General features: G+C 43.4%; 1 protein-coding gene across 1 annotated transcript; it reads right to left on the bottom strand.

Moving 5' to 3' along the window:
- Positions 1-754: 754 nt before the first annotated feature.
- On the bottom strand, positions 755-10,610 carry ccdc157 (coiled-coil domain containing 157). Its single transcript, XM_088935973.1, has 11 exons — positions 10,473-10,610; positions 8,466-8,750; positions 7,788-7,962; positions 6,550-7,228; positions 5,574-5,651; positions 4,729-4,898; positions 4,098-4,274; positions 3,340-3,508; positions 3,015-3,154; positions 2,071-2,159; positions 755-1,858 (listed from the first exon to the last, which is right to left on the bottom strand). The coding sequence occupies exons 2-11, from the start codon at positions 8,711-8,713 to the stop codon at positions 1,609-1,611; spliced, it is 2,175 nt and encodes a 724-aa protein (XP_088792099.1). The 5' UTR covers positions 8,714-8,750; positions 10,473-10,610; the 3' UTR covers positions 755-1,608.
- Positions 10,611-10,835: the final 225 nt, after the last annotated feature.

Below are 10,835 nucleotides of genomic sequence, written 5' to 3'. Positions count from 1 at the left end.
CCCTTTGTCGAGCTCACAACAGACAGCCACATAACGCAAACCGACCTTAATCACTCAGCAGAAAATCCATTGCGATATGAACAATCCTCTTCCCTTGTTGCAAAGGAAGCTACAAAGCTTGGTCCACAGTTATTTCACGCGTGAATCAGTCTTAGGTTATGTCTCATTTGGGATGGGATAGATTAGACTTTCATTGTGACTAAGCTTTTACTTCTCTTACGATTTCTCACCAGAGAAGTCTTCTGTTGGTGTACTGCAACAATGCAACTGCTGACAATAACCATTTAATGCTGCTGCCTACAACAGCAGCTGCAGGCTGCAGTTGGATGAACTTTTTAAATTATGCATGGGCATTCATTGTGCAAAAGGAGGTTTCTTTTTAAGTTGTGTTTTTGTGTTGCCCACCCTTGTTTATTTATTGTTTTTATTTTTTTAAATTACATTTCTAAGTTCGAGTGGCACAGTGGTTAGGGTAAGAGATGGATGTATTTCCAAGCCTTTTTTTATATGTTGGAATGTCTTACTGCCAATGTGTGGAAAAGAGCATAGAAAAGGCCCCACAATGAAGATAGGAATTCCTAAAAAACAGAATGTAAAAGCCTTTTTCATATAAAACCAATGACATCCATCTACTTTTAAATCTAAAAGTATCCAAACTAAAAATTGGAGTGGATATCAAAATTGTACTGATAGAGGAATACAAATGTCTTTGAAAATACAGTATCAGCACTAGCTTAACATTTTACTTTTCATATTCTGTTTCCCATATCTGTAGACAGGAGGATATAACACAGTCATGTGTTCCTCAGTCTTCGTCCTACAGATGCCCTCAGAGCACAGTTCTCAAAATAAAGTAGTGTTTTGTAAAAAGCTGAGTGTTATGAAAGCAACTTAAAACAGAAAAGAATTTAATGTGAATTCTAAAGTGCTATATGGGTCAAAATACCAGAACCAGCAAACCAGACTGCATATCATACAGTATATTAAACGTCAATTCAACAAAATTTGAATTTGAAGATGTTGAGGCCACCATAGAAACTTACCAATGTTTTTAAAATGATCTTTGATGATTTGAAGATTGGGTCATCTAACTGGGTGAAAAATATTTGTGTTCTTCTCAAGTATGTATATGTCCTTATTGTTGTTTTTCCTAATAATTACATACTACGGTGGACCAGAAGTGCAACAGGCAAGCAAATAAATCATATGCGCTGCAAATAAAAAAGATGTGGCACAAACAAAAACTGTAGACCTACAAATTGAAAAGATGTTGTCCAAACTAAAAAGAGGAGAACTGCAATCGAAAATTGTGCAAAATAAAAAGTGAAGATAAGTGATCCACACAGATCTTGCCATTTACTAGCCAGAGCCTCTGTGGAGAGGGTGGACAGGCAGGAATTGATCAAGGTAGGAACACAAATAGAGACAGCCAAGAACACTATCACACAAACAAAACTAGCGCCACCTGGTGTCGGATACTCACGAATGATTACTGTTTTCATGATGGATATTTTCACTCTTGAATATTGTCTAGCAGGGATAACTAAAAAACAAGTCCAAGAAGGAGCTGATGTCCAGGGGCTGTGCCTCCGGCTCTCCTGGCTCCTGTTACTTCCTTTTCGGCCGGGCCACGGAGCTGCGGCTGTGGGAAGCCTGCCTGAGCCGGGAGCAGGGGCTAATGGCGGAGGCCTCTTCTGGGAGAGAGATTGCAGGGGCCAGCCTGTATGACGTTGGTGATGGAGACGATAAAGATGGAGCTGCAGGAGATCGCCGATCCCGGTATCCAGGTATTTCCCCAGCAGAGGCCTTCCTGCCGACTCCCAGCTCCTGTCCTATACCACTGTAGGGGTCTCTGTCACTGGAGAGGGCAGATGGGATGCAGTGAGCAAGGTGTGATTGAAGAGATGCAGGCAGAAGATACCATGCCAGCTAGCTTTTTAGAAATTCTACCTTCTGAAAAGAAGGAACCTGATCTAATTTACTAGATCACTTATTATTTGTTAGTGATGAGAATCACACTGAATGTTTCGAATAACTGGGAAAGGGAGCAGCAGGGGTTCCGAGCCTTACTCTGTGCTGCGGCTCTGGGCTGCAGGGACAGGCTTGCCCTGAGTGAGACTGACGTCTGCGTGTGACCAGAGCTGCTGAGGAGAGAGCACCTGCAGAGGCCGGACAGACAGGAATCGATAAGTGGAGCAGTAGCAGGGCAGGGCAGAAGATCATCAATCACAGGAAGAACAGTTTGTGTCGCACAGTGCATTTAGCTGTTTTTCTGCTTAAAACTTCTGCAGAGGGCAGCAAAGATGTTTCTTCTTATGACTGCAAATCTTTATTTCACTTTCATACATCTTTAATATTTTTCTACTTAAAAGAAAATAACACATTACTCAAAACTGTCACGAGTCACAATGAGTTACAAACTATTTCCAAGAGATCCAAAATTGAAATTAATTATTATACAAAAAGTACATATAGTACTTTATTTAAAAGCATAAAGGCATAAATTGTGATGACTTTATTTTGATGCTCAGTATACATTATTTTAAATGTTGTTTTAGTGTTGTTGATCAGGGATAAACTAGGAAATGTTTTTCACTGTTCATGCTTGTATTTCAAACATCTCTGTTTAACAATGTTATGTTGTATATTAGGAGCTGTGGCTTGAAATACAGTATGGCTTCAGTACAGCACAGGATACCACTGTGCAATTTATTTCATTATACAGCAGCATCAACCAAAAATCCCTCTGTAGCAGCTGTTCCCTGACCCTATTCCGGAGAGCCACAATTCATCACTTTTTACAGGTAAAGCTGAAATAAATTATATTTAAAGATAGATCAATTTCATTTTGACCAGTCAAGTGACTAATTTCTACTAATTTTAGTAATTCAGTAAATAAAGTCATTTAGATTGAACATTTGAAAGCAAGCCAGACTAATTTACAACAAAGTACGCAGAAGTCCCACAGTGTACCTGTTGGAAGACTAAGGACCTGAGATTTTGAACATGCCCACCTTCATCTCCCTCCTGTGGGTACTGTCCCTCAGCTTGTTCAGGCTGTTCCTTAGGCGGGAGTTCTCCTCCTCCAGCACACTGATTCTTATGGAGTTGGCCTGCATCTGCTGTTCCATGTCCAATAGCACATCCCCTGTGGCTGAGAAGACGGTACAGAAAACATACAGCACAGTGAGACATGCTTTGAAAACAAGCCAAAGAATATCACATTTCTCATCCACTGAACATCTTAAGAAGGCAAAAGTTATGTGCTCAGGACAAGCCTCTTTATCCAGTGAGAATGAAACAGCCAGTGTACAGGTAGAGGAGAGAGGCTGGCCTTACTCTGAGGAGCACACGGGGTAGGACTGCAGAGATCTGGGAAGGCCACTAGCAGTCTCTCTTTCTGGGCTTGCTCCTGGAGCTGCCCCTGCAGCCTGGACACCGCTCCCTGCAGATCCCCAACACTCTGCTCTAGACGTTCCTTCTCCTTCTGCAGCTCCTCAGTCAGGGCCTAGCGAACAAACAAAATCCTTCTCAGATCCCACGTAGGATATAGCAATTCCCCTGTCAATTTCAAGCTCCAGTATTCCTCTATAACACTTTTTTCAGTGGTAAATCCATATTAGAATAATTACAGCTGAATCATGGCAAACACATGAAAAAGCATAACGTGCACCATGGATAACTGGTAAAAAAAAAAAACTGTGACACGATCAAGTATAATTTATATTCAGCTAATGGTCACCTGCGATTTGCTGCAATATGCATTAGTGAATACCTGGAAAAAGACATAAAGTATCCTGTTCAAAATCTCAAATGTCCACCGCAGAATTCAAAGACAGGTCTCTTTGATTTTTCTTTCACATGTAATGGTAGTGTAATATGGGCAGAGCGAGATGTGCATATATGTATTGTTGCATATCTAGAACTATTGTTTGTTTCAATGTGCATTTTATGTTGAGTGTTTTTTTTTTCTGTTCTTTTGAATGATGATGCCAAGGATAAATTTCCACCCTTTTGGATGGACAATAAAGCCGTGTCTTATCTCCTGATGAGCCTGCAGCGCTGATGTCAAGCGCGGTGTGTGGGCAGGTACGTACCCTCTGCCGCGTGAGCTCAGCCTGGAGCCCGGCTCTGTCCTGGCTGCTCTGAGACAGCCGCTCCTGCAGCTCCGCGCTGCCCTCCTCGCTGTCCGCCAGGCGCTGCTGGAGCTCCTCGCACTCCCGGTCCAGGGCATCGACTCGCTGCAGCAGGGCCTTCTGCTTGGCCTGCAAGGACTGGCCGGCGCAGGAAACACAGCACGGCTATGAGACTGCAAAGCCCCATCCTTCTCTCTCGCTAGCACCTCCAAACAGCTCAAAGAGGCGGGTTAGTACAGCCCACCAACCTGCTCCATTTAACATCTCTAGTGTCTTGTGAACTTGTGAATGAACAGAGGAAAAATTCATTGTTTTTTTTCAACTTCTGATCCTGAACAGTTCAACAGAATCTGTGATGGTGTTCAGATGTTGAAACCTGTTTTATGCTCAAGACTCCCTGGGAAGCTTGCTCCCAAGATACATCCCTATTTTTTACACTTTCTGAGAAATGTGATGCCTGCTTTTTAATGAGCCAGTGAGTTCACATTTTTGGCATATCAACGTCTTTCATTTCTAATGCTGTTTCCAGCCCTAGGCGGGCACTGATAGTGAGTGGTTCCACTATATTGAATACTTTCTCATGGGGTGTTACCTCCTGCAGCCGGCCCAAGCTCTGGCACTTGACTCTCTCCTTGTCCAGCTGGAGCTGGGTACTGGAGAGCTCTGTGTCCAGACTTCGAACCCTCTCCTCCAGTCCTAGAGTGACCTCTCGATCCACCAGCCTTGTCTTTATCTCCTCTAGGAGCTCCTGTCTCTCCTGCTCTACAAAACAGCAACACTCTCACTTTTTACTCGATTCTTGTGAAAGACGTAAGCGTTTACATGTATAACTCAAGAATTGTAATCGCTAAATTCAATTGGAAAAGTGCCTTTTGCAAAACCTCCTATAATGTTACATCCATTCATCCATTTTATAACTACTTCTTCCAATGTAGGATCACAGGGGATGCCAGTCCATCTCAGGGCACACACACAAACACACGCTCACACCAGGGCCAGGAGCTAACTAACCTAGCAGCATGCCTTTGGACTGTGGAAGGAAACTCATATGAACAATGGGGAGAACATATAAACTCCACACAGATACAACTCCATGTCTGTAATTAAACTCTGGGCCCTGGCACTGAGAGGCAGCAATGATAACCACTGTGCCCCCATGCCACCCTGTTACTGATTCATTTAGAGCCAAAATGCTGCAGTGGGTGTTCTGTAGCACTCTGATTTAAACGTCTTGACTAGATTTCTTTCCTACTTAGTTCAACTGTCTACAGTATATATTCACCAAACAAATTAAACAGTTAATGTTTTTAGATCTGCTTTTGGTGCTGTAGCACTTTGCAAGTAAGAAAGTACACAACATTTATGAACCCAAAGTTTGGGATGTGCATAATTTAAAAAAAAAATTATTATTATTCTTGAGTGGTAAAGAGATGTTACCTAGTTTTTGTAAGCTGTCCTGCTGTAAACTTAGTTCTTCCCTCAGTTTTGAGTTTTTTTCCTCCAAAGACAACGTTCCTGGAACACAGTAAGATTTTGTGACTTCACTCTGTCATCTGAAACCATATTACAGTATTCCATCCAAACAAGTTTTTAAACAGTGGGAAAAAAAGAGATTTTTAAGAAGTTGTTCTGTCTGTAAACAGTGGCCACTATCAGTGGATCTATGATTAAACAGATACCATGTGCTGAAAGTGATCAAATAATATGGGGAAGTTAATTTGTGTTCCAAAGGCTTCAAAGCAGTTTTTCAGCAGTGGGGATCAGCGGACTATATGAAATTAAATGGCATACCCACTGTATTCCCAGCTATGAGAAACAAGAAATCTGTACACAAGCAATTATTCCTATGACTATTCAGGAACTTGGTGGAAAATTTAAACAAAATACTTGGTGCTGGGAAACTATGAAAGCTTTAGCTAAATGTACCAGTTATCCATGCCTGTGAGAACATCAAAACATCACACAGGTATGCTTATTTGGTCTTGTTTTTCTAATCCCATGGGCAAAACTGTCTGTTTTTGGATTTAAAAAATCAAAGTTTATATTCCCTTTGAAACATCCCCTGGAAAGAGTCAAGTCAAGAGCTGGGAGCTGGGGGAAAACCAAAGAACCTGGAGAAAAGTCAACTCAGCCCTCCAACACAAGCAGAACCCCTTATGATCCTATCAAAGAGAGTTGTGTCCTCAGTCTGACACTGTGTGGTTGTGGTGTGAAAACAACCAAATGTCCTCACAAGCACACTTTTTGGATCATGCTTGTACACTAGCTGTGTCTCTCCTTAGATAGTTAAATAGCGACTGATCATTCTGGATTGATAGAGAGATTAATCCTGTGAGGGAAATTGCAGATTGGCACGTTTACATGCAACACTTTTCTTATTTGTCAGTTTATTCTCCATTCTGTTCAGCCTCACCTTTCCTCAGCTCCTCCTGCTCCCCCTGTAGTTTGTTCACAACCTCTGTGTTTTTGGCGTTCATTTTCTCCAGCCGGAGTTCCAACTCCCGCAGTCTAGTTTGGTGTTCCTCCTTTTCCAGCGACAGGACCCTCTCCATCCTCTCCAGCTGGTCCCTCAGGACACCCCTCTGGGCCTCTGAAGCAGCCAGGCTCTCCTTCAGGGGCTGCACCGTTCCCAGCAGCGCCGCCAGGTGCTTGCTGATCCGAGCCAAGTCTTTGCTCTGCTCCGATGCCCAGTATGCCAGGTCAGAGGCTGACAGCTGTCCGTTTTCCAGGGAGCTATCCATCACCTCCATGAAGCGGGACAGCGAAGAGGGCAGATTCTGGGTTTGGCACACAGCAATGAGGGCATTACTCACCTCCCTCAAGCTGGCCTGTGTGCGGGAACAGGCATCACAGGGCACCAGGGCAGATTCCAGGGTCTGGCAACCTACAGTGCGGGTGTCTTTGGCAATACTGGATTTGGAACATGTTGTACTTTCCTTACCAGAGCTCCTGTGGGATGCAGAGCTTAGTGGGCAACTCAAGTTACTGTTCTCGGCACTCTTTAAGGTAGGTGCTGACCTGTTTGCATTCTCTCTGGAAGGGACCTGCTCCTCAGCCTGCAAGGAGAATGCTCCTTGCTCCATTTTTTTCCCCTAAATAAACATAGAGATTTAAATCACTTTAAAGGGGCATTTCAAATTCTGAAAAAAGGTGAGTTATCTGTCAGACTTTCAGCAAGTTGCAATGTAAAAAAAAGCCTTCTTCATTATTCTTTTTAAGAAAAGAAAATTTCACACAGCTATTTGCTTAATAGCTTCAGTGCCATACGAATTGACACAGAGAAGTTCAAATTTCTATTTTTGGTTTTTGCAAATCAGATTTGAGATGAAAAGATGAATATGAGGCATAAGTACAGAATGTCAATTACTGTGCATGCAAACTCCACACAGATAGCATCCCAGGAACTGAACCCAGTGCCCTAGTGCTGTGAGGCAGTAATGCTAAGTACCACCCAATCATGTACAGTACCTCTTGGTTACTATAAATCTTTTTCACATCTTTTACTTTCTCTCAACAATTCAGATTTCAATATCCTTACAATATATTTCTCTAACTGAGTAAAGTTTGTAAATTTCAAGAACTAAGACATCTTGTAATGTTTTTCAGAAATATGACCAAATAAATCATGAATTATTATGATTTATCAGTTACCTGTCGGAGTGTGCATTGATGAAGGGTCCCTAGTCTGAGCAGGTTGTTCCAGCAGCATCTGACTGCCAGTCCAATGGACGCGGAGGGGCCAGCTGCCCTGGTGCGGGAACCGCTCCTCTGTCCTCCCAGCATGCCCTCGGTGAAGCCACTGAAACTCTGCAGCAGCAGCACCAGCCTGGCAGCACAGACAACATCACTCCCTGTAAGTGGAACTGGCACCATCACGCCTACAACACACACCAGCAGACACGGGCCGACACTTGGCAACAGATGTTGAGTTCTTGCTTTTTCAGTGCTCTGGTGCTTTTTTTGTTTCTTTCACAGGATTGCTGACATGAACACTGTCAAAGGAGTAATACCCCCTGCTGAGAGAGAAACAATCAGACAGAACAGCAGCAGGGCTCTGAGCTTATTGGGGTACTGCAAAGACACCTCACAATCACATGCTTTAGAGTTGTAACAATATTTTTTTCATATTCTATTCAATCTACAATCAGCTGTGTGTTCAACAGAATGGTAATAAAGCACCCACAGATATGAGAGCACTCACACTAATCTTCTAGATTTCCCCTGTGTGATTGAGAAAGTGTATGGCAAATTATTGGTCAGTGAATTGCAGAGATATCATGGGGGTACTGGGACTTTTTAGACAGTGTTCTCAGCTGTCTAGAACCTTACCTGTCCACAACCAGCTCCAGCAGCACGATATGGGAGTGCTGGTTGAACTCCTCCTCGCCCTCCACAAAGTCATACTGCTCCAGAAGGGGCACCAGGTCTAGGTTACAGGACAGCTTGTTGGGGAACTTCCAGGAGGGACTGCGGATCGGGCCAGTGCGGGAGAACACATCCAGGACTGTGCCCTGGAGGTCAGTCAGGTCCCTCCGCAGGCTGTCCACGCAGTCCTGCCGGCCCAGCAGGTGGCTCATCTTCTTCAGCCTCCCAGGCTGCTGCTGCTCCACGCCCCTTCGAAGAAGCGTGTGCCAGCTGAGACTGCGATGCACACAATAGCCCAGACCTCCACAGCCTCATAGTGTCGATAATAGAGTACAACTATGAAACTGTATTGTTGAATCAACACCCTCTGGCTGCTATCGCATATTAGTGTGGTGGATTGAAAATGAATACAGTCATGGCATGACTCATTTGAATGTACTGTAATGTATTGTTAAGAAGAGCTTATTATGTGCTAACAAATGAATTAAAACAAATAATAATCACAAAATCCATTAAGAGTAGAGTTAGTTACCAGGATTTCACTGGTCAGGTTCTTGTGACTCCTTTGTACACATGTGATTGCTTCATTGGACTATAAGTACAACCGATTAAACCTTTTAACATGCTCTAAAAAAGTATCATTTTGAGATTATTTACAAGTTTCAAACGGTAAATTGAAAACCGCAGAGCTGCAGTTCTGAAGACTATCAAAACCTCTAGAAGGAACAGTGAAACATGAACCAAACCCAAGGGCACAAGTGGAGCCTACATGCATTTATAATAATTAATAATAATAATTGCTTACACTTATATAGTGCTTTTCTGGACACTCCAATCAAAGCGCTTTACAGGTAATGGGGACTCCCCTCCACCACCACCAATGTGCAGCATCCACCTGGATGATGCGACGGCAGCCATAGTGCACCAGAACACTCACCACACATCAGCTATTAGTGGGGAGGAGAGCAGAGTAATGAAGCCAATTCATAGATGGGGATTATTAGGAGGCCATGATTGGTAAGGGCCAATGGGAAATTTGGCCAGGACACCAGAGTTACACCCCTACTCTTTTCGAGAGACGCCCTGGGATTTTTAATGACCACAGAGAGTCAGGACCTCGGTTTTACGTCTCTTCTGAAGGACGGCGCCTGTTTATAGTATAGTGTCCCCATCACTATACTGGGGCATTAGGACCCACAGCTGGCCCCACTAACACCTCTTCCAGCAGCAACCTTAGATTTTCCCAGGAGGTCTCCCATCCAGGTACTGACCAGGCTCACACCTGCTTAGCTTCAGTGGGCTGTCAGTTGTGAGTTGTGAGTTGCAGGGTGATATGGCTGCTGGCTATTTAAAACTGAGAACAGGAGGCACTTCACTACTTCACTAAAGGGTTGTGGGAGTATGGCTACCCAGCCATGTTGTGAAGCCTCTTCCCCGGTTTCTTTCTAAAAAGCCTGCATTAACTACTGAAGACCCAATGTGCTAGATGGGTCAAAGGGCCTACTCCCATTTGTAAACATTCTTATGTTCTTATAAAATGTCTAATTGGTAGTCTCCTGGTTAAATGTGGGGTCGATTAAATAATCATAAAAGCAGACCGAACAAAACTCAGCACACACCGGAGTCATTAGAAACAGGGTTGACACTTAAATCGGCAGTCTTCAGAGATCTATAGTAAGTCACAGCTCTCCGTTTAACATCCAGCTTGGCGACCATCGCTCTCGAAGTCTCTTACGTCACACCTCGCCTGCGCCGGCCAAGCCGACGCGGAGTTAGCAAAAACGCAACGTCTGACACCGCTGTAAAACAGCTAAGGATGCGCTGACGTCTAGCTAGCCACCTCTACATCTGCTTTCAAAAACAACAAACCAAAAAAGAAAAAAAAAAGAAGACAAGCCAATGCATTTGCAGAAATCATTCTCTTGCTGCCGACACAGTAAAAAATCAGATGATACATCAAGAAACACTTACTTGTCCTTACTCTATGGTCATTGCTAGAGCTTTCGTGTTTTTGCCCTTCTGTTTTCAGTTCGATGAAATACAGCGAAACGTCCCTGTTTTATTTGATCGTTATGCTCTTGAAATCCTCAAGCTTCCATCTGTTGTCCCCTATTTCCATGGAAACAACGGACAGGAAGTCGCCTGAGGATGACATCATCTGAACCCCCAGCTGTCGAGCCATTTTATCAGGAGGCACTGGCTCGGACATTATTTAATTGCTAAAAATGAAAACAGTAATAACGTAGCCTTTTTCTCCAAGGCGACCTATAATTATATTCAGAATTATAGTGCCACGGAATTTTGAACTGGCCTAAATATTCATTTTGTTAGCTT

The sequence above is a fragment of the Atractosteus spatula genome, chromosome 17 (genome assembly GCF_055471065.1).
Source record: "Atractosteus spatula isolate fAtrSpa1 chromosome 17, fAtrSpa1.hap1, whole genome shotgun sequence".
NCBI classification, from domain to species: Eukaryota; Metazoa; Chordata; class Actinopteri; order Semionotiformes; family Lepisosteidae; genus Atractosteus; species Atractosteus spatula.
Note: the sequence above shows the minus strand (reverse complement) of the source record. Positions and strands in the feature narration are given on the sequence as shown.

Bases quoted from the DNA above. Each gene is read 5' to 3' on its own strand.
- ccdc157 (XM_088935973.1), bottom strand. From the start codon at position 8,713: ATGAGCCACCTGCTGGGCCGGCAGGACTGCGTGGACAGCCTGCGGAGG. The intron at 4,275-4,728 runs GTAACACCCCAT...TGCGCCGGCCAG, and splicing joins GCTTGGGCCGGCTGCAGGAG to TCCTTGCAGGCCAAGCAGAA. The intron at 3,155-3,339 runs GTAAGGCCAGCC...CCGTCTTCTCAG, and splicing joins TACCCCGTGTGCTCCTCAGA to CCACAGGGGATGTGCTATTG.